General features: G+C 42.1%; 1 protein-coding gene across 14 annotated transcripts in view; it reads left to right on the top strand.

Annotated features, from left to right (window-relative positions):
- Ccdc150 (coiled-coil domain containing 150) overlaps positions 1 to 23565 on the top strand; it is a 91675-nt gene that overhangs the window by 7732 nt on the left and 60378 nt on the right. For 9 of the 14 annotated variants that reach the window (XM_059278376.1, XM_059278381.1, XM_059278383.1 and 6 more), the window contains exons 2-7: positions 5246 to 5409; positions 11309 to 11529; positions 11641 to 11819; positions 14525 to 14593; positions 22356 to 22472; positions 23420 to 23549. In XM_059278376.1, coding sequence (XP_059134359.1) covers positions 5246 to 5409; positions 11309 to 11529; positions 11641 to 11819; positions 14525 to 14593; positions 22356 to 22472; positions 23420 to 23549 — 880 coding nt within the window. Of the gene's footprint in view, positions 1 to 5245; positions 5410 to 11308; positions 11530 to 11640; positions 11820 to 14493; positions 14594 to 22355; positions 22473 to 23419; positions 23550 to 23565 lie in introns of those variants that run through there. The other 5 variants (XM_059278375.1, XM_059278385.1, XM_059278386.1 and 2 more) reach the window with 5 other exon arrangements.

Raw genomic sequence — 23565 nt, 5'->3', positions numbered from 1 at the left:
TTTGATTGTTGTAGATGACTAACTACTAACCTGTGTTTCTTAATTATTTTAAATGGTTTATAATATTAGCTTTCAAGGACTAGAACTTTATATTTTTAAATGAGTTGTATAGGTACAATGGCTTAAACAAGATTAAACACACATATAAATTTTGTATATTATATATGTATGTATATATAGTATAACAAAAATAACCCTAAATTTGATCAATATACAGAAATCCATACCGTTGTAAAATATTTGAGACTAGTGGTTGTTTAAAAGTAGATTCCCATAATTTATGTATTATATCCCCCTTATTTCCCTTCAGAGAGAGGTCCCTGAATCTAATCTCCTTTTAGATTATTTTTCTGACCATTATCAATAACAACTTGTAACCAACCCCTCTAAATGATGACAAACATCCATAACCCACCAAAGGACCCGAAACCACCCACCCCACCTCTTTGGAATGAGGGTGTCATACTCTCTAGACTGCTTCCTGTTGTCTTGTGGCAATGGCATCTTTAGGAGACCCTGAGAAAAATTGGAATACTGGTCAAGTCCTGGAGAGCTAGCTATATTATTTTGTGTTTATTCTCTGTGTGATAGCGAAGTGTAGAGCTTATCTGAAGTCTTGGCTGTATAGTTTGAGTCTGGACCATCTCAGCCAGCAGCTTTGAAGTTGTTCTGTTTGTAGAATTTTGAGGAAACTATAACAGAGGCATTCTGAGAGGCTGGATCACCAGACTACTTGTCTTTATTGATGTCTGTTTTTTTTTTCCTTCTGAAAACACAAACTTTTAAAGGTAACATATATATCTGCATTAACACAAGTATGGAATGTGCAGTGTGCACAAGTCAGTTAAAGATGATTTTTTGTTTTATCTTTGACCAGGTAAAAGGCATCTGTTAACTTTATAAGTTTGTTTGGACTGTATAACCAAACCTCTATGCATGCTATATGAAAGGATGGTATGTAATAATAAGTCATGAGGACTCTGTAGCCAACAAGATTTGTCATGTCTCAGAGCTGTTCCCATAGTAGAGGAATCAACATAGATGTCACCTGTTCTGTAGTCTTTCTTGATTTCTGTTTTCATGTCTATAACCAAGATTTTCAGGAAGTCTCCACAATCAAATCTGATCTTCATTAATTTTGAGGAGAACCATAACCTTTTGTTTTCTGTGGAAACAAAGGCATAGCCCCTCCCCCAATGTAACATTTTCTGACTTCCATTTTGAAGTTAAGACATTCTTAAAGTATATAGGTTGGTTTAATTTAGCAGTTCCCATAACCCAATGTCTGTGAGCAGCTATTGCTTTTATATTTTAACATTTAAAAAATACAAGGTCAAAAAAGCACCATACAGGATCCAGATGCCCTGTGTATTTCCCATCTTTATGTGGCTTATTCTTTTTACATTACTTTAGCTTTTATTTAAAGACTTTATTATTTTAATTTATTTTTAAATATATTTAATTTATTTTTTTCTGCAACTGTACCCATTTTCTTTATCCTTTAGCTGGGATGTTAGCAACCAAAGATGAATAGAACCTTAAAAGCAAAGAATTTATTAGCCTGAGCTACAGAGCTGTGACTCAGAGGATCTGCCACAGGACTGTGGATTGTGGGAGTGTGTATAGCATTGTGCTGCCATGTTTGGGCTTATCAGATCCAGAGGATGGGATGAATGAGTAACTGCAATAAAAGTGAGAGACTCTGACTTTCAAGCTTCACTTCAGCAGATACATGTATTGGACACAAGTCCTTATCTCACACTCCTTTAGCATCCCCCAGTTACTGAGGGGTCTTCTTGCTGACTGCCAGGGCTGCCCTCTCATTGCTCAGCATCCCTATGCCACAGTTACTTCCAAGGGCTCCGAAGCTTGACATTGATTTTTGTTTCCCCATGGTGGGGTGAGGCATATGTCGTGGGGGTGGTTGTTGGGCAAGAGAGTTTTCAGATACCCTATGACCTGTCACTAATAAATTCCTAAAGATAAGTTTGTTTCAGAGTGCACCCTTAAAGTGGCTCCTTGGTCAATGTCCACTCTCACACGTTCTGTTTTACTTTATAACAAATTCTACCTACCTTCTACACTGCGTTCTCCCTGTCTCCTCTGAACTCTTTTGATGGAACTCACAAGGACTGGGGAGCTGAGGGGAGGCCTAAGAGGGATTCTGGTCTTGCAACCTGTCGTTTTGTTTACCTCTTCCTTCTACAACCAGAACACCAGCGTTGGTGATGGATGCTTGTCCTGGGAATGCCTGTGAGCAGGGACAGGAATTGAATCTTTGAGCTGTGCTGTATTCAGAGTCAGTAATCAGAGGGTAGAGGGTTAAAATCCCCCAAATCTGCTTTCTTTTCTCAGCTGCAGCTAGAACCCTTGGTAGGAAATGGAAAAAGAGCCAATAATTCCAACGTTGAGTCTTCTGTGTGGCAAGTGCTAATCCTTGCCTCTGAGATAAATGCTTGCACAGACCTTCACATTTCGCTCATTATTGTCCCTCTGCAACGAGATTTTCATACTTGAAGGCCACTGAGTCTCACTTCCTGAGCCCTCCAGCCCGGTTAAGGTATCCAAGCAGATTCCTTTCCACAAGTGTCCCTTACGGAGAAACAATGTCACTGTTGCTTCCCCGTCCTTATCCCAGTTTTTCCCATTTTGGAATAGGAATATTTATTCTATGTTTGAAGTGTACAACTTATTTTTGATGTTATAGGAACTCACAGTTAAGAGGCTTTGGATTGGGACTTTTTAAAGTTATGCTGAGTGAATTTTATACTATAAAATGGTCACGAGCTGTTGGAAGGCTTAAAAGCAATGTTTTGGTGTCACATTGACAAGGAATGGAATTATGATAGTTAGCGTTACTAATTTAACAGAATCTAGAATAACCTAGAAGATGGGCATCTGAGCCATGTTCCTGGGTCATTTTCTAAATAAGACTGGGTGGCATTTTGGAGCCCACTAGGTTTCCTAGTGGCTGTACCCAGCAGGACTGCATAAGAGGTTGATTGGACCACAGGCCTGGGTACCAGGTGACTGTAACTAGCAAGGGGGAGGTCTTTTGCCCCACCCCTTGGCATTGTTATAAATAGACCTTTGGAATAAGGTTCTGGGCCGGTGGATAAGGATCCAGGCCCACCCCAAGTCTATCCTGTGTTCTCGTTCTCTCTCTCTCTCTCCCCCAAGTCTCTTACCCCTCATTCCTCAAGAGTTCCTGGGGTAAATAAGTATGGGGGCTGGTCCCCTACAGTGGCACCATCCCTTGACAGGAGATTTGGACTCTATAAAATGGAGAAAGAGAATTTACAATTGCTGAGTTTCTTCTCTGTGATTATGGAAACAATGTTACCCACTGTTTTGAGCTTCTACTGTCTTGACCTCCTTGCCACAGTGTACCTTGTACTGTGGAAGAAAGTAAACCCTTTTCCATCCTAAGTTGTTGGTGTATGAGTGTTTTATCATAGCAGGGAGAACAGAGACTAAGATGCCTGTGAACCAGGTCTCGGTTTCTATGTAAGTACTGCATGGCCCTCTTAGCTACTTTTCAACTACTGTTACAAAGCACCAACAACTTAAAAAGAAAGTATTTAATGTGGGACCTAGAACCCACAACTATTGTGTTGGAGAGCATGATAGGCAGACAAGCAGGAACTGGAGCGGGGGCCGAGAGCTCACAAATCCATCCACAAGCAGGGGACAGAGAAAGCTAACTGGGAAAGGTTTTGGAAACCTCAAAGCCCACCCCAGTAACACAATCATCTAACAAGGCTACACCTCCTAATGTTTCCTAAATAGTTCCACCATCTGGGAACCAGGCATTCAAACTTATAAGCCTCTGGGGCCATTCTCATTCAAAGCACCACAATGGCTGACTGCAGGAGAGCTTTGAAAACTTGGCCTCATATGAGAGAAAGAAATGACTAATTTGCCACTAATACCTGTAAAGAGTTTTTGTTCATATTATGAAAATAAGGTTGCAAGATGTTTTTGAGCACTGCTGCTCCAGTGTAGACAAACAGTAAGCTAATAATTGTGTTTGTTTTATTTATTGTGTACAGTGTATCTGTTTGTGGTTTGTGTGCATTTGGAGGCCATAGGTCAGCCTCAGGTCACTTTGTTTTTTGAGGCAGGATCTCTCACTTGCCCTGGAATTTACCAATTAGATTAGGCTGGCTAGCCAGCAAGCCCCAGGGAGTCTTGTCTCTGCTTTCCAGTGCTGTGCTCATATATACACAGCCACCATATCCAGCTTTTTCATGGGTTTTGGAGCTTGAATTCAGGTCAAGGGAGGAAATCAGAAAGCCTGCTAGTGCAGACATTCTCACTCTCCGTTTCCTGGCCACTGTATTATGAGCTGCTTTGCTCTACAGCAGCCTTCTCATGATGCTGGCATGAAGCCTCTTAGTTTGTGAGCCAAAGTAAGTCATCCTTTTAAGTTTTTCTCAGTGATTTGTTGTAGCAACAAAAAGTCGAATACATCAGGTTAAGGGAGAAGGATTTCTTGTAGCTCATATTTTCATAGTTATGGGTCTGTGGTCATTTGGCCCCATCACTGTGGTCCTGAAGCAAGGCAGAACTCTCTGGGAAGCAGTGGGAGAGATAAGTGGGAAAAGAGGCAAGTGGTGCCCTTGACAGACATGTGCCCAGTGTTCTACTGCTGCCTCTAAGGAGCTGTTACCTCCTAATAGCTCATTCAGTGTAAATTCCTCAAAGATAGCCCTGTGATGAAGTTAGTGTTCTCAAGATCAACCTTCGATAACTGGATCCACCAGGCTGGATACCAAGGCTTCAGCATCGGTTTTTTGGAGGACACTTAATAAACTATGCTGTTATAATGGGAATAAGTAGTAACAATAGAGAAAACTCCCTCAGAAGTCTTAGGTCCCTACTATGTGACCACTAAAAGCAAATAGGGTAGACTAGGTTATAATGTGATAGCAAAGTACTTAACAATCTCAATAACTTACCACAGCTACACAGTTCTACTTTTCACTCATTTTATGTCATGAATGTTTTCACTCTGGGACCCTGACTCATAGAACAAATCTACCTGAGATGTTGCTTATCTCATGAAGGAGAGGGGAAAAAGATGGTGAATGAGAAGTTGGCTTTTAAAGTTTCAGAAACTTAGGACACATATCTATTCGCTAGTAAATAAGACAGGATGTATAATCCTCTCAAGGAAGGGCCAGTGACTGTTTCCAACAGTAAGAGATCCTCCCATGCTAATATTGTACCCTTGTGACCTTAGGTACGCATGGAAACTACAGCCTACCGACCAGTCCTGTCTCCAACCCACGTCAACGCAACAGCTTCTGAAACCTTCACGGTACTTCAGCAGAAGATGAGAATTGTTGAGGAGCAAACCAGTTCCCTGAGAGACGACCTACTGATGCTGGGCTGTGCTGACAAACGGTAACAGAAAGTTAACTAGATTGCTGCTGCAGTGTGACGAATTTTAATCTGATGCTTAGCAAAAAACAGATGAGGCAGATAATTCTGGGAAATATGGTTCCGTGGGAGCAGACATATTTTTAGATAGAGTTGTCGAGTTGTCGTTCTATGATAGAGTGTCTTTGTTACTTTTCTATTGTTGTAATAAAACCCCTTGACCAAGGCAACTTACAGAAGAAAGGGCTTCTCTGGGCTTCCTGTTCCTCAGGGCTGTGAGTCCACGATGGTGGACTGGAGGTAGAGAGCAGCAGGTGGCTGGAGCAAGAGCTGGGAGCTCACTTCTTCAACAACAGCCAGGAAACAGAGGAGATACTGGGAATGGCAGGAGCCTTTGGAAACCTCAAAGTCCACCCTCAGTGACACACTTCCTCCACCAAGTCCACACCTCCTAACCTCCCCATACAGGGCTATCATTCCAGAGTCTGATATTCAAATGCCTGAAACTTACCGGCAAATCTCATTCAGAGCACCACCAGATGTTAGTCAGATCTTTGTTGCTATAACAAAATACCCTGGAGGCCATCTTAAGGGAGGAAAGATTTGCTGTTGGCTCACCGTTTCAGAAGTTTGAGTTCTTGGTGCTTGGCCCTGTCACTGTGGGTCTGAGATGAGGCAAAATATCATGGCAGAGAAGACTTAGCAGAGCAGACCTAGTAGCTCCTGGCCACAGAAACAGTAGTGTTAGGAAAGTAGGAGAAGACAGATTTCCTTAAGCAGTCCCCAGCTCCTAATGGTGTCCTCAGTGTGAACTCATCTGTGGTAACTCAGTTCTGTTACCTTTCCGTGGGTGGGTCCATCAGCTGGGTACCTATGCCCATGAGGAGCACTGTATATACAAGCCGTAACATATAGCCACAAACACTATTTTAGATCTTATTTGGAAATCATTTAAAAGAAAAACTGAAATGATTCAGGCCTTTATTTTGGACTTCATTTTTTTTCTCATATGTATTATAAATTAAAAGGCAGATTTGAAATCCTTAACTATTTCATGCTTTAGAATGAGAAACTATTACAGAACTGCTTTTTCCCCTGTAGTGCTAAAGAATTGTTTGTTGTTGTTTTAAAGCTAGTTGGCTTGTTAATAGTAAGGGTTATACATGTTAATGCAGCCAATATAGAATTTACTGGTGTGATTTGTTTTAGAAAAGTCATAAGTATTTTCTGAGTGTCTCACATTAAAACATAATAGTAGTGTAGTTGCTATTGTAGGGCACATAAATTACTTTTATCATTTAAAGATTAAATTTGGTATAAATGCTGAGTATTTTGATGAAACAATAAGAAATTGCATTATGTTGTTTAAATATATTGCTTCTATGCTAACTTTAATTTCTAAGTTACCATTATAAAATTAATATTTACCATGTTTTATGTGTCACATGTTTTGTGTTGATTTACATAAGAAGGTTTTTTTTTTTTTAAACCTCAGATTAAAATCAACAGCCAAAGGGATGGAAAAATGGCTGAGACTAAACTGTTTGCCATTCAGTATGAGGGCCTGAGTTCAGATCCCAGCACCCACACCCATATACACGTTCTTCATCCCATCCCCCTGAGGCCCCTCAAAGCTGGGCATATCAGTGTTTGCAGTCCTGGGTATGTGGAGACAGGAGGATTGCTGGCCAGTCAGTCTAGCCTAGTTGGTGAGTTACAATTTCAGTGAGAGACTGTTTCAAAAACTAAGGCAGAGATTGAGGAAGTCCCCCAGTGTCAGCCCCTAGCCTGTACACACGTGCGTGGCCAGTTGGGGTCACAGATGGATGCTGCCTGCCGCATTTTGTGAGGCTGCTGGGAATCTGACTCAGCACATGGGTTTTCTCTTACAAGGCAGCACTTGACTTGGGGAGCCACGTCCCCAGACCCCTCTGTATTGTCTTCTCCACATGATTGTCTTTGGCAGACAGGACAGAGTCATTTCTGAGTTCGGTGCCTTTTATTTTGTAACTGTTCCTAATTGCTCTTCTCCAGCTGTTGAATACTTGTGGTGAAATTAGACGACTTAGTCTTTACTCCGTACCTTAGAGGAAAGCCTTCAGCATTTTGCAGTTGTGATATTAACTTTAGGCCTGGCGTGTGTGGCCTTTACAGTGTTGAGGAGCATTCATCCTAGGTGTTGTTTATGAAGGGTGTTGGGTTTGTCAGTTGTTCCCCTGCATTTATTGAAACCATCATAAGGGTTTTGCTTGTCAGTGCTCTCAACAGATGAGGAAAAGGGCAGGCCACCTAACTGCAGCTAGGAAGCTCGGCCTGTTCGATTGGTGCTCCTCTGTTCTCAGGGTGAAGCTGAGAGCAGACATCTGTGTTGTCCGCTCTGGCTTGCGAGAGCGTCCGTGTCTGGCGTCTCTGCTGTCCCTTGCACTGCGCCCCTGATCCTGGGAAGCAGCTGTTGGAAGCGGCTCCCATGGCCACCTCTTTATTTTGGTGGTCTAGGGACATTCAGAAATGCAGAACCCCATTGAGCCCCAGAGCTAGGTGTTAAAGATGTAGTCTTTTGTGTAGGGTCTGTAGAGTGGGGACACTCAGCCGTGGACTCATCTCAGGAAGGGTCTGTGGAACTGTAGCTGTCACCACAGTGAGGCTGGGGAAGGCTGAAAGTACTGTGCTTCCTTCAGGCAGTTGGAGGTCTGTGGTTTGTTTGCCTCGTTACTTCCTGTCTTAGTCAGGGTTTCTATTGCGGTGAAGAGACACCAAGACCAGGGCAACTCTTATAAAGGAGAACATTTAATTGGAACTGGCTTACAGTTTCAGAGGTTTAGTCCATTATCGTCGTGGCAGGGAAACATGACAGCATGCAGACAGGCAGGCAGGGTGCTGGAGAAGGAGCTGAGAATCTACATGTTGATCTACAGGCAGTAGGGAATGAACTGACTCCCACACTGAGCATAGCTTGAGCTTCTGAGACCTCAGAGCCCATCCCTACAGTGACATACTTCCTCCAGAAAGGCCCAACCTACTCTAACGAGTCCACACCTCCTAATAGTGCCAGTCCCTATGGGTCAAGTATTAAAACACCTGAGTCTGTGGGGGCTATACCTATTCAAACCACCACATTCTACTCCCTGGCTCCCATAGACTTATAATCATAACATAATGGAATATGCATTTAATCCAACTTCAAAAGTCCCCATAGTCTATCACAGTCTCAACAATGTTTAAAGATCCAAAGTTCCAAGTCTCTTCATACTATCTCTTAACTGTAATCCCCTGTAAAATCAAAATCAAAAAAACAGATCACATACTTCTAACATATAATAGCATAGGATATACATTACCATTCCAAAATGGAGGAAAGGGAGCATAGTGAGGAAATACTGGACCAAAGCAAGACCAAAAACCAGCTCGGAAAACTCCAAACTCTGCATCTCCATGTCTAATGTCAAATCGCTCTCAGATCTCCAGCTCCTTTTAGCTTTGTTGACTGCAACACACTTCTCTCTCCTGGCCTGCAGGGTTCCACTCTCTGTCAGCAACTTTCCTTGGCAGGTATCTCATGACTCTGGCATCTCCAACATCTTGGGGTCTCCAGGGCAGTCCAGGCTTCACCTTCACTGCTTCACACAATGGCCTCTCTAGGCCTCCATGTAGGGACACCCCTGACACATGGCTGGCCTCAGCAGCTTTACGTAGTCAAGGAGGAAGATTCCATGACCCCTTTCTTCCCATGATGCCTTTCTCCTATCCTTGACTCTAAAGCCAGGACCAGATGGCCGAAGCTGCCAAGTTTTACTGCCTTTACTGGGGTGGGAACATGGTCCCCTGCTCAATGACATCTTCACCAGCCTTTTGTTTTTGATGGTTTCCTTCACTGCCTAAACTAGGCCTTTCTGGAACTTGCTTTGTAGACCTTCTGAGCACTGGGATTAAAGGTGTGCACCACCACACTGGACCTAAGCTGTTCTTTATATTCCATTTCTTAGTCTATTTATCACCTTGAACACAGGACTTAGCTTCATTCCACCTCCTGGTGAACCTTTTCTCCTTAGTCTGTACAGTTTGTATTTTAATTTACTTAGCTTGCTTCTTTTCATTCTAAATCTTCATTAGCATTAAAATGTTAGTTATTAAACTACACGGCAGAGTCTATTCTAGGCTGTTTTGAGATTTACTCTACTAACAAATTAATCCAAATCTCTTCACTTTAGCCTCAGACAGACTCTTCTGACAAGGGCAAAAAGCAGCCACATTCTTCACCAAAATATCACAAGACTCTCTCTAGGCAGCATACTAAACTTCTCCTCTGAAACATCTTGAGCCAGATCCCACAGTTCAAATCACCCTCAGCACCACTGTCTTCTGTGTTTCCACTACTATGGCCCATTAAGCTGTACAGTGTTTAACTGCTTTTCTAATCCACTCTCCCAAAGTCCACATTCTTCCAAAGAAAAGTGTGGTCAGTCCTATCACAGCAATACCCCAGTCCACGGTACTAACTTCTGTCTTGGTTAGGGTTTCTATTGCTGTGAAGACACTCCATGACCATGGCAACTCTTATAAAGGAAAACATTTAGTTGGTACTGGCTTACAGTTTCAGGGGTTTGGTCCATTATTGTCATTGTGAGAAAACATGGCAGCATGCAGGCAGGCATGGTGCTGGAGAAGGAGGTGAGAGTTCTACATCTTGATCTGCAGGCAGTAAGGAGTGAACCTACTCCCACACTGGGCACAGCTTGAACATTTGAGACCTCCAAGTTGCCTCCACAGTGACACACTTCCTCCAACAAGGCCACACCTACTCCAACAAGGCCACACCTCCTCCAACAAGGCCACACCTTCTCCAACAAGACCACACCTTCTCCAACAAGACCACACCTATTCCAACAAGGCCACACCTACTCCAACAAGGCCACACCTACTCCAACAAGGCCACACCTTCTCCAAGACCACACCTCCTAATAGTGCAGCTCCCTATAGGCCAAGCATTCAAACACATGAGTCTATGGGGCCCATACCTATTCAAACCACCACACTTCCCCATGCAAGTTAGCCAGGAGCCAGGTCACTGAAGCATGTGCAGAGAAATCCCTTCAATGTAGAAACCAGGAGCTATGTTTTCTAGCCCCTTGTCTGCATGGATCCATAGGAGTAGAGACTCTGGAAGTGCTTGCACTCCTGTTTACAACAGCCTGTTTGTTGGTGGTGTGAGCTACAAACACTCAAATGTCCCTTCCTGTCCACTGAGAGAGCTGAACTAGTTTCTCCTTAGGTAGACTGGTAGTTGTCGGATAAGCTGGAGAGAAGGCTTGGGAAGTGCTGAGCTCCTTTTTAGGCTCCGGAGCCCCAGTTGTTGGTCTACTTAATTCACTTGTCAGCAGCAGTAGGAGAGGACACTGGCAAACCCCTTTTAGGATCTTCTTCCTGGGGAATCAAGTCCTTGGAAGTGTGCGTATTTCTAGAACTGTCATTTTGTTTAAGGTCTAGAGGCATGTGTACTCTTAATCCCTTTGTTCATGTGGCCAGGAGAATTCAGGGGCCAAAGCTCAGGGAATGTAAGAGTTAGGGTGATGTGGCCCACCTGCTTCTGTCCTTCTATCCTTAGGGAAAATTGGGAAGTCAGAGAGTTTGTTCTAGTTGTTGAGTGCATGCCTTGGGTAGGGGTTGGATCTAACTGTGCCTCAGCCTTTTCTGAACATCCCGTGAGGATATGTGGAAGAGTCTCATCTTGTTCTTGACACTCTGTTAGAACTGGTCTGTGTTTAGTGCTTATTTCGTGCCTTCTTGTCTGAAGGAGTCAGCAGCCTCAGGTTCTACCACGTTGGTGTCACTGCCGTTCTAGCTAGAGTGGCCGCATCGGCTCAATGACTGCTTTCACCACCGTAGAAACTGCATGATGTAATGTTGTTCTGGGGTGCTTTTCCAGAGGTCAATTAGAAACTTCAAACTCTTTCGGAGACTCTGCCAGCCAGAAAATCATTAGTCCTATCCCAAGTGAAGTAATTTGTCCAGAAAAACCAGGTATTTTATGGAAGAACTGTGAGTTTCTGGTAAATCGAATGTGCCATTTGGAAAACCTCATCCAGTCCCTGAAGATGAGCATCTTCCGTCTGCAGACTGAGAAGGAGTTGAATCCACAGAAAACAGGTATGGGTGAAGAGCATGGCTGAGGAGAACTCGGTTCTGCGAAGGTGCTTGCTGTCTCTGTGATTCTGGGCCCTTGCTCACCCTCTGCTCTGTCCTCTGTGCTGTACGTAGCTTTTCTGAAGGATCAGCTGAATACAATACAGGAGGAGCACTGCATGGACCTGAAGCTGCTGCACCTGGAAGTGATGAATTTGCGCCAGCAACTGAAAGATGTCAAGGAGGAGGAAGACAAGGCACAGGATGAAGTGCAAAGACTGACGGCCACTTTGGAAATCGCCACCGAGACAACGGTTCGTGTTCCGTGTTCTCAAGTGCAGTTTCCCTGCTCCAGAGAGCCAAGGGCTCCAGAACACCGAGTTTCAAATGGGTGGTGTGGCCCTTAAATTCTTGACATTTGAAGTGTGTCTGCACTGATAACCTCCAGCAGTGTGTGTTGTCAGTGTTGTTAGTAGACCTCCTGCTGTGTATAAAAGATAGTGAGCATCTGAACTCTGTCCTCTTTCAGAGCTACATGGTAGTTGGGAGGTTAAGGCATAACATGACAAATAAGAAAAAGTCTAAGTAGAAAACACTGAGGGAACATTGCACAGGAATACTGTACTCGGGCATGTTTGAAAGAAGGAGAAACTTGGCCAGTATAGCTCAGTCACCTTCAGACATGATACACTTGGTCTGAAGGCAAAGTGCTAAGGGCATCTCAGGGAACACATTTCACAGGCAGCAAAGAGGACTGCTGTTTAGAAAGGACACCAGCAGTGTTGTTCTGTTCCCATGGACCAGTCTATTTTAATGAGAGTAGTGGGGCTGTCCACAATCATCATGTGCTCGTCCTCTTCCTGTAACTAAGATTTTTCTGCTGGGTACCATTGGGTTAAAATATCTAAACTCCAGCTTTCCTGGAGTGAGAATTTGTGGGAAGTAAGCTGAGTACTGCGAATTTCACATTGCAGAGCATCTAAAAATCGAGAATAATTAACACTGTGGATAATCAGTGCGGAGTGATTAAGAATTTTGATGGAGAATCCATGTAACAACAAGAGGGGAAACTAACTAGATATTACTATATACTGACTATGGAGAGGAGACTAACTAGATGCGACTGTACTGACTATGGAGAGGAGACTAACTAGATGTGACTACTGATTATGGAGAGGAGACTAACTAGATGTGACTGTACTGACTATGGAGAGATTATCTAGATGTGACTGTCTACTGACTATGGAGAGGAGACTAACTAGATGTGACTGTCTACTGACTATGGAGAGGAGACTAACTAGATGTGACTGTACTGACTATGGAGAGATTATCTAGATGTGACTGTCTACTGACTATGGAGAGGAGACTAACTAGATGTGACTGTACTGACTATGGAGAGGAGACTAACTAGATGTGACTGTACTGACTATGGAGAGGAGACTAACTAGATGTGACTACTGACTATGGAGAGGAGACTAACTAGATATGACTGTACTGACTATGGAGAGATTATCTAGATGTGACTGTCTACTGACTATGGAGAGGAGACTAACTAGATGTGACTGTCTATTGACTATGGAGAGGAGACTAACTAGATGTGACTGTCTACTGACTATGGAGAGGAGACTAACTAGATGTGACTGCTGACTATGGAGAGATTATCTAGATGTGACTGTCTACTGACTATGGAGAGGAGACTAACTAGATGTGACTGTACTGACTATGGAGAGGAGACTAACTAGATGTGACTGTACTGACTATGGAGAGGAGACTAACTAGATGTGACTACTGACTATGGAGAGGAGATTGGTAGCAAAGAAACCAGTTTGGGTTCTTTTATGAGTCTGCATAGTCAGAACTAGAATGGTAGCGTTTTGAAGGGAGAAGGGATATTTTATGAAAGATATTCTAGAATTGGGTACAGGGTAGAATCTGAAGGTAAAAAAGAAGAAAACCACAACTCGAGTCTTTATCTCCAGGATTATATCTACTTTATATCTAGTAATAATGGAAAAGTGTGTTTTCATTCTGAATTCCTGAGCATGAATGGCATTTGAAGCTGGTAGTGGTGGGTATGCCTTCTCAAACACATCCCAGCACTTAGAACGCAGCTGTGTCTCTAGGAGTTCAAAGCCAGTTGATCTACATAGTGAGAAGCTGTCTCTCTGTCTGTCTCTCTGTCTCTGGGTTAAGAGCACTGGCTGCTCTTTCAGATGACGCAGGTTTGATTTTTCAGCACCCACATGGCAGTTCACAACTCTCTGTAACTCTAGTTCTAGGGGATCCAACACCCTCTTCTGGCCTCTGTGGGCACCAGACATGTACATGGTACACATATATACATGCAGTCCAAATCTTAGATACATAAAAATAAATCTTAAAAAAATAGTCCAATCGTGAGGACTGGAGTTTGGATCCCTTTGACCTACATGGATTCTAAGCCAGCAAGGCAGCCCTAACATTCAAAAGGCAAGAACAGGCTCCCGGGAGCAAGCTGGCTAACCAGACTAGCGGATTCTAGGATGGCCAAGATCCGACGAGAGACCCTTATTCAATGTGTAGCGCAGAGGGTAATCCATGGAGACACCCATTGTCATCTTCTGACCTCCACATACATATGTACATGTGTGCACACACATGTGTACCCATACATATATATACGTGCACATTCATACATATGCACATACACGTGTACCCATACATACATACATGTGCATATGCATAAATGTGCATACACACATTTACCCATAAATACATACACATGCATATGCATACATGGGCATATACACATTTACCCATACATACACGTGCATATGCATACATGTGCATATACACATTTACCCATACATACATACACATGCATATGTACACACACATTTCATTTTTGCACATACATGCAAAGAATAAATAGCACTTATAAGCTGCCAGAGGGGGAAAGACTGGATTTGACTGGATACACCCAGAGACAGTTTCTTCCTGTCATTTCAGGTTACTAGATCTTTCCTCCTTCTCTTTCTAGAAGAATGCAGCTGTTATTGAGGAGGAGCTGAAGACCACAAAGCGTAAAATGAACCTTAAAATTCAAGAGGTAAGAGAAGACAGGAGATGTTGGCGAGGTGTTGGGGTTACAAGGTGAAATCAAGGAAGTGTAAAGAATGAAAAGAATCCTTTGAAGAAGCAGCCATGTCATTGTGTGAACACTTAAAACATACCACACAGAGCTGAAGCAAGAGTGTCTGCCCTCAGTTGCCTAAAGATGTTCTCGTGTGTTAAAACTGCCTTGAAACTGGAACAACAACAAAACCCAACAAACAACAAACACCTTTGAGCCGGTAGAGAAACAGTTACTAAATGTGGTGGCCCACAGGCTGTTGCTAAGTAAAACCTTCACCTTTGTGTGGCATTTTAATATAAGTTATGTTAAGATGGAAAACTCTACACTTCTTCTTTTACCTTGAAACCTTCACGTCAGCTTAAATGTTTGGAATTCTGGAAGGGGTGGCTGCTAAAAGCAGTTGAATTAGTTGTGGGTCTCTGTTGGTTTCATCTATTCAGAAGGAAGCTCCTCTGAGGCTTTAGAGATGTGCTGATCTGGGTATAAGGATAAGTCACTGGACTCAGTTTCACTCTGTCCCTTAAGCAGTGTACAAGGTTCTTCACTATGACCTGACTAACCCCAGGTTCTCAGCCCCAGTGATGATGCCTCTACTGGGTGGTTTTGTGCGTCAACTATAACAAGCTAGAGTCATCAGAGAAGGAGCCTCAGTTGAGGAAACGCCTCCATGAGATCCAGCTATAAGACATTTTTCTCGTTTAGTGATCAATGAGGGGAGGGTCCAGCCCATTGTAGGTGGTGCCATCCCTGGGCTGGTGGTCGTGGATTCTATAAGAAAGCAGGCTGAACAAGCCATGTTGAGCAGGCCAGTAAACAGCACCACTCCATGGCCTCTGCATCAGTTCCTGCCCTGTTTGAGTTCCTGTTCTGAATTTCTTCATATGATCAGTGATGTGGAAGTGTAAGTTGAATAAACCCTTTCCTCCCCAACTTGCTTTTTAGTCATGGTGTTTCATCACAGTATTGGTAATCCTAACTAAAACAAGCCTATATTTTTATTTCATTGTATCAGTTCTGTTCTGTAAGAGAACCCTGACTACTTTGGCCCTTTTTAGATATTTTAAACTTTTTATTAACATTTTTTCATTTATTTTACATACCAACCACAGTTTCTCCTCCCTCCTCTCTTCTTGTCCCCCCTCCCATTTATCCCCCTCCCCATCCACTCCTTCTCTGTCTCCATTCAGAAAGGGGCAGGTCTCCCATGGGCTTGAACAAAGCATGGCATATCAAGTTGAGGGAGGCAGGTTTGGGGACAGAGTGGAGGGGGAGAGTAATAGAAGATATGTCTTGATGGGGGTGGGGCATTTCCAGGTTAGGGAGAAACCTGGTACCAGGGAAACACCCAGAAGTCCACAAGGATGACCCCAGCTAAGACTCCTAGCAATAGTGGAGAAGGTGCCTGAACTGGCCGTCTACTGTAATCAGATTGGTGACTACCCTAATTGTCATCAGAGAGCCTTTTAGATATCTTAACATAAACTTTAATAGTTTTTGGTTTGTAGAAAAGTTATGCAGAAAGTATGTACCTACTCTCTAAACTCCCAGTTTTTTTCTAACATTATATTAGTGTAGTAGTTTGGCCACAATTTATGAAATAATACTGATGTATCACTAAAGTCAATAGTTTACATTAGAATTCACTTTCTGTACTGTAGATTTCTATGAATTTTAGCAAATCTATCATGCCATATACCCACCATTCCAGGATCAAGCACAAAGTTTCACTGCCCTAAAAATGCCTTGTACTCCACACACAGACTCATCCCTTCTGCTAGCCCCTTGGTGAGCACTGATCTTTGCATTGTGTATATGGTTTGGGTATAGTTGAGATAATCCTTTTGGACTGTACATTTAAAGTTTCTTCATGTCTTCTCAAGGCTGATAGTTCATACCTTTTAATTTCTGAATAGTGATGTATTACATGTAGCACTGTTTCCTCATCCTCACCTATCAATGAACACCCAGGCATCTTACAGATGTGTGTGGACGTAAGATTTCCTCTTATTGGCTTGTACTGCTACCCATGGCCATGGTGGCATCTGGGCCTGGGCTGCTTCTGAGGACCATGTCAGGGTCCATGGCCCTATAGAGGCTGGGATCTGTGATGATGACCATGGCCCTTGTCGCCACCAAGCCACACAGATGCCTGTGTTCTGGGTCACCACCTGTGGCCATGTTGGATTCTGAGGGACATGTTGCTGCCAGGACCATGCCAACCTCAGTGGCCTGCCCCTCACCTGAGAGGAATGTCCCAGCAGCCTGGACTGAGCAACTCAGCTGCCACCCAGGCACACTTCCAGGGCTTGGAGTAGGTACACCCCAACATCTACTTTATCTGTGACCAGCTGGATTGTGTGAAGGGACTGATCCTGGGGACTCATAACTGCAGGATCTCCATGACTAGAGGCAACAGCAGGATATTGGAGAGGAATGTCAGTGGGGTTCCAGTTTTGATGGTGTACCAAAGCTAGAGGTCTTGAACCTGACCAACAACTCATTACACAATGAACGTTTGCAAGTAAAGTATGGGAGCCCAGCTTTGTGGCTTGATTTCCATCTTGACTCAAGGTCAGAGAGGTCAAACTTGTCTTTATTCCTCAAGACTGGATAACAGGATGTATGGCCAAGGGTGTGGTTACCAGGTGTTTTGAGAATTAAGGAGGTGTTTACACTTGTTTGTACTTTGAACCATGATGTCCTTGAGAGGGGAGGTCTTTTGTCCCCCTTGCTTTGGGTATAAAAAGGCTGTGAGTAATCAACTCAGGGCAACTCTGATATTGACTCAAAGCTCTCTCAAACCTATTCTGTGTCTCTATCTGTTTCTTTTACATCTACTTCATCTCTATTTTTCATCTGTTATTTCTCAATCCTCACTCCTCTCTTCAAGACAGTTGGACAGGCTGAGTAGGACCCAGCAGTAAAGCTGTTTGAACAAAAGGGTAGAATGCATGACACACAGCAGTCCCAGTGCCACTAAGATGAATGAAGAGGCAATGAAGAGGTGGGGAGAATGGAGGAGTGGAGAGTTTTCCTTTTTTAAAAAAAATTATTGTTTATTTTTTCTTATTTTTATTTTTTAGCCTTCCTTTGGGGAGCATTACAAGAGGGAGAGGTGGATATGGAGGGACTGGAGATGAGTGGGATTGGGGTGCATGTTGTGAAATTCCCAAAGAATCCAAAAGACAGTAAAAAAAAAAAAGATTTCTACTCATTTGGGTAAATAATCCCAGAGCATAATTGATGGGTTGTAATGCAAGTCATATTTAGCTTTATTAGGAACTACCAACCCATCTTACAATCTAGTGAGACCATTTTGCATTTCTACCGTCGAAGAATGAAAATCTTTGTTGCTGCACATTCTCCTCAGTGTTTGGTGTCAGTGTCTTGAATTTTTGACATTCTAATAGATATGTAGTTTATCTTGTTCTAAGTTGAATGCCCCAATGATACATGATGTGAGAATCTTTTTGTATACTTATTTTCTTGTATATATCTCCATTGGTCAGGTATATTTTAGATTATTTTCTCACAATTGAATCTTAGTTTTGAGTTTGTTACTTTGTGTTTTGGGTCTGATTTGAAGGTACCCTGTAAATGGACACTTCCAGTCCCAATTGCCTGTTCCCAAATAACCGACTCAGAGTCTTAGTATTACTTATAAATGCTTGGCCAATAGCTCAGGCTTGTTACTAACTAGTTCTTACAACTTAACTCATTTCTATTAATCTATGTATTGCCACCTGACTCAAGGCTTTACCTGTCCTCTGGTATGTTTTGCTTCCTGGGCGGCAGGCTGGAGTTTCCTCTCTCCTCCCCTCTCCTTCTTCTTCATCCTTAGTTTGGTCACCCCACCTGTATTTCCTGCCTGGCTACTGGCCAATCAGCATTTTATTAAACCAATTCAAGTGAAAAATCTTTACAGTGTACCAAGAGGATTATTCCACAGCATTTCTCTCTTTTTGTCTAATTAAAAAGGAAGGTTTTGACTTTAACATAGTAAGACTATATATAACAAAAACAGTTCTCAAGTAAATTAGTTACAATATCGAGTCTATTTGTATTTGGCAAAATTAGAGAAAATATGCTATTATCTATCTTGTCTTTGTGAGTCCAAAGTTTTATACCTAATTTGTCTTTTATCATAACTAAAGAAAACCATAACTATCTAGTCTCCAACTCTATCGAAGACTCCAGAAAGGTGAAATGTTACCTAGTGATAGGGATATCAGGCTGCCTGGATAGTTAGCCAAAGTTTCTCTGTAACGTTGAGGCATCCAACTCTGGCCTACAGTCCTAGTGTATCTGACAGACTTTGCTGTGAAGCAGGGAATTTTGAAGGACTGTCCTACCTTGTCTTGGCAAAATTCATCATTCACCTTTCTTACATCCTGCTAGTCCAGTTTGGACAGTAACTGTCAGCAATTGAGGCAAGGGCAGTCTCTTTGCCTGCATGGCAAGCTTTTGCCATAAAGAAAACAAACTCCATATGGAGTTTCTTCGATGTCCATCATCCTCTTTGAAGTGTTTGGTGCTTCCAGGAGCAGATGTGTATCACTGTTGAGCAAAGTCTAAGTTCTTAAAACATATTAAATGCCATATTCTATAGGTTTTTGAGTGTTTGAAGATTGCTCATCTGAGATATATCTCTGTATGACCTTGAAAACTTAGCTAACATGACTATAAGTTTGCTATTATAGGTGACTATTAATCTGTATTTCTTAATTATATATTACATTTTTAAATGACCTGCATAAAAATAGTGCCCTAAACAAGAGTAGAAATATACATACAGTATAACAAAATTAACTTTAAATTTGTATCAATAAACTAAAATTCATACCAATGTAAAATATGTAAGATTAATAGTTGTTTTTTTGATTAAAGTGGATTTAATAATCAACCTTTTATCCTATCATTTCTATATCTTCACTTTTTCTTTTCACAACAAGATTCCTGAATCTAATCTCCTTTGTTTGACTTTTTTCCTGAACATTATCCATAACAACTTGTAACCAACCCCCTAAATGATGACAAACATTCATAATTTATTCTTGGGAATGTGGGCATAGTTCTCTAGACTACTTCCTGCTGATTGGTGGATGCTGTTAATCTTGTGGGGACCCTGAGAAAATTTAAGATTATGGTCAAGTCCTGACTGGAGTATTTTGTGAGGCTGGAATCTCAGCCACAGCCTTGAAGCTGTTCTGGATGCAGAACTCAGAGGAAACTGCCACAGAGGTGCTCTGAAATGTTGGCTCATCTGGGCCATCTGTTCCCATCAGATGATTTTTTCAGGGGGTCTCAAAGCTGATTTTTCTTAACCCAGAATGAATCCAGAGCCTCTCAGTTCCTGTGGAGGTAAAAGCAGAACCTCTTTCCCAAAGTAACATATCTTTTGATATAAATTTTGAAGTCAAGATATTTTTTAAATACATAAGTTGGTTTAATCCAGCAGCTTTTATAATCAAATGTCTCTGAGCAGTTATCATTTGTGCATTAGCCATCAAAAAATTTAAAGACAACATAATAACATATAGTATCTGGACTCTTTGTGTATTTTCCATCTTTATGTGACTTATTATATTTTTTATTACCCTACTTTTTTTTGTTTTGTTTTTCGAGACAGGGTTTCTCTGTGTAACTTTGCGCCTTTCCTGGAACTCACTTTGGAGACCAGGCTGGCCTCGAACTCACAGAGATCCGCCTGCCTCTGCCTCCCGAGTGCTGGGATTAAAGGCGTGCGCCACCACCGCCCGGCCTCCTATTTCTTTTTTAAGGACTTTCTGTACCCCTTTTCTTTTCTCTCCCAAACCTACATGTATTTAACACACTGTGACCCATTCAGAGGCTCTTTTTGTCTGAATCTATCCATATTGTGCATCTGTATCTTTTGCTGACCACATGAGTCAGCATGGCTAGGACCAAAGCAACGGCTTTGGAGGCTGGTTCCACACTGCTTGCTTCCCTGAGAGCCTAGTCTCATGGCAGAGGTACGCTTACCACCAGCTCTGGGAGCCATGTTTACTCCCCAACTCTGGGAGTTTCGAGTCTACGCTGTCACCCAGCCCACTGCTCATAAACACCATTTAAGTGTTTGATAGTAGAGCCTTTCAACAGAGCCACCCATTTTTGCCACTAACATTGAGTCAGAAATCTGTCTTTTAAAGGAGCCATACCTGTGCTCACTGCCAGCAAACAGAGCCTACTGGAGAAAAGGCAGCTACCGAAGAAGCTGTGCTTGATTCTATTCTTACGTGTCTAGAATCCTTTTTTAAGCTTTATCAGGTTTTATGTGTAAATTTCAGCCACATGTTGGAACACCATATATAAAGGGACGTTTTCTATCCTGACTGCCAGATCCTAAATAACCAACTCAGGGGCTGAATATCAATTATAAATGCTTGGCCAATAGCTCAGGCTTGCTACTAGCTAACTCTTACATTTTAAGTTAACCTGTATTCTTTATTTATGCTCTGCCATGTGGTAGTACCCTTATTAGCATGGCACATTCATCCCCTGCTCCCTCTGCATCTGGCTGGCGACTCCTCTCTACCCTTCTCCTTCCCATCATCCTTAGTTTGGTTGTCCCACCTATACTTCCTGCCTGGCTACTAGCCAATCAGTATTTTATTAAACCAATTTGAGTGATAAATCTTTTACAGTACCCTATAAAGATTCATGTGCTAACAGCTAGATCCCCAGTGGTCTTGGATGGTGGTCAGACCTTTAAGAGATGGGAGGCCTAGTAGAAAGTGCTAATTCATTGAGGATAATCACCCTTGGGAGTCATGTAGTTTTCATAGAATCCCAGTTAGTTCCTATGAAACTGGATCTATTTTTAAAAGGAGTAAGCCTGGTCCATGAATGTGCGGCTTTTTATCTTGCTTATATGATATCACCACTATGTTGCTTCTTTTATCAAGCCCTCACCAGAGCTGAACATATGTGGTTGTCCAGTCTTGAACTTTAGCTCCTAAAACTTTGAGGTAGGGGCTAGAGAGATGCCCAGTGGTTAAGAGCACTAGCTGCTCTTTCAAAGGACCTGAGTTCAATTCTCAGCAACCACATGTTGGCTCATAACCATCTATAATGGAATCTGATGCCCTCTTCTGGTATAAAGACATACATGCAAATAGAGTGCTCACATAAACCTTTAAAAAAACAAACAACAGCAACAACAACAAAAAACTGTGAGCTAAATAAACCTCAAAATTTTATACATTATCCAGCCTCAGATATTTTGTTAGTGACATATAAAAAATTAAGAGAGGATATTAGTCCTCTATTATAATGTGTCTTATTTATAAAGACATTTCCTGCCAGTCTACAGTTTGTCTTTTCATTTTCTTAGCAATATCTTTCAGAGAGTGAAATAAAGTTAATAAAGTCTAATTAAAAAATGTCTTTCATAGATGGTAATTTTGGTGTTTTATCTAAAGTCATCAATAAACCCAAGTCACTTAGGTATTTTCATGATGCTTATCCTAGAGACTTGCTGTGCACTATCATTTCTATTGTCTTTTTCTACGTGCTGCTTGTAAGTTGCTAGTGGGTCTTGGCCCTCAATTTGTAAAACAGATTTCACCCACAGAAAGATGAGGGTAACACACTTGGCTCCATTTTTAGGGAGGGACGAGCATGTCTTGCGTATCTTGTAAACCACTGTGATCTTACATCTGTGTTAAGGTGGAGTGGTGTCCGTTGGTCCCCTAACTGCAGTGTTGCTCTTTAGCTAAGGAGACAGCTGGCCCAGGAGAAGCACTTCAGGGAATCTCTGGAGAAATCTGCATTGTCCATGCTACTCAAGCTACAAGAAATGGGGTCAACTGTGGAGGCAGAACGGAAGCAGGTAGAGATTTGCTGTCCCTGTTTGTTAGAGAAGTGAACCACAGAAGGGAGAGCTGGCATTCTTCCCTATGAGCTTACCAGTTTGTTTATTTCCTCTGAATTATTGAGGTGCTTTTTCTTTCTAACCTGTTAACATTCTTACTACAGTCTTTAAAATATAGTGCAAAATAAGAAAGGCTTCGCTATTTAATCCAACAGTCTTAATTCATGAATAAGGAGGCCGAGGCCCAGAGAAGGGAATCTGTCTCAGGTTTTAAAGAGGTGAATTACATTGGTACAACAGCCTCTGTACTATGCAGTCTCTGCTATGGGCACTGATTGTGGAAGTCGTTGCCTTAGCTAATGCTGTATGTGTGTGATCTGGTTAGAAAATAAAGACTAAATGGGACCAACCCTTGAAGCAAATAAATAAAATAACCAGGAATATATTTATGTTTCTGCTTTCAGTTATCGTATTCATATTTAACATGGTATTTTTGCCTTCATTGTACTTATTTGAAGTACCTTTATGCATTTAAGATACTTTAAATTCACATTTTAGTATTTATTATTTGAGTGCATAATCTTTATCGTTTTTAACAATGACTATACTTGACAACTGAATTATAAAAAAATGAATATTTTACTGAAGGAATTTATAAAAGGTCCTATTTCAGTCAAAATTAGTTAAGTGTAAATAAAACTAAAGAAGCAATTCTTCCCTTGCTCCAGCTAACCTCATGTGCTCAGTAGCCTCCTGTGTCTAGCAACTATTGTGTTTAGGTGTACATAGGATGCTCTATTGGACAGAACTTTGAGTAAGAAACTGTGGTCTGCTGAGATTTCAGCTGGAACATACAGGCATGTCCCTTTCCTCTCAGTGACACTAAGGTTGAAAATTGCACCTTCCGTGTGTTCTATCAGGTCACGCATTACCTCACAGAAATGGTTTTTCTTACACAATCTCAGGTGCACACCTTGCAGCAGAGCTGCACTGCCCTGCACAGCTCTATACAAACCACCCAGGAACTGCTGGCACAGGAGCAGCAGAAGAATGGACAGTTGGAGACGGCCACCTCGCAGCTCAACTCTGACCTAAGTATGCAAAAACTCCT

Source organism: Peromyscus eremicus, chromosome 13 (genome assembly GCF_949786415.1).
Source record: "Peromyscus eremicus chromosome 13, PerEre_H2_v1, whole genome shotgun sequence".
NCBI classification, from domain to species: Eukaryota; Metazoa; Chordata; class Mammalia; order Rodentia; family Cricetidae; genus Peromyscus; species Peromyscus eremicus.
Note: the sequence above shows the minus strand (reverse complement) of the source record. Positions and strands in the feature narration are given on the sequence as shown.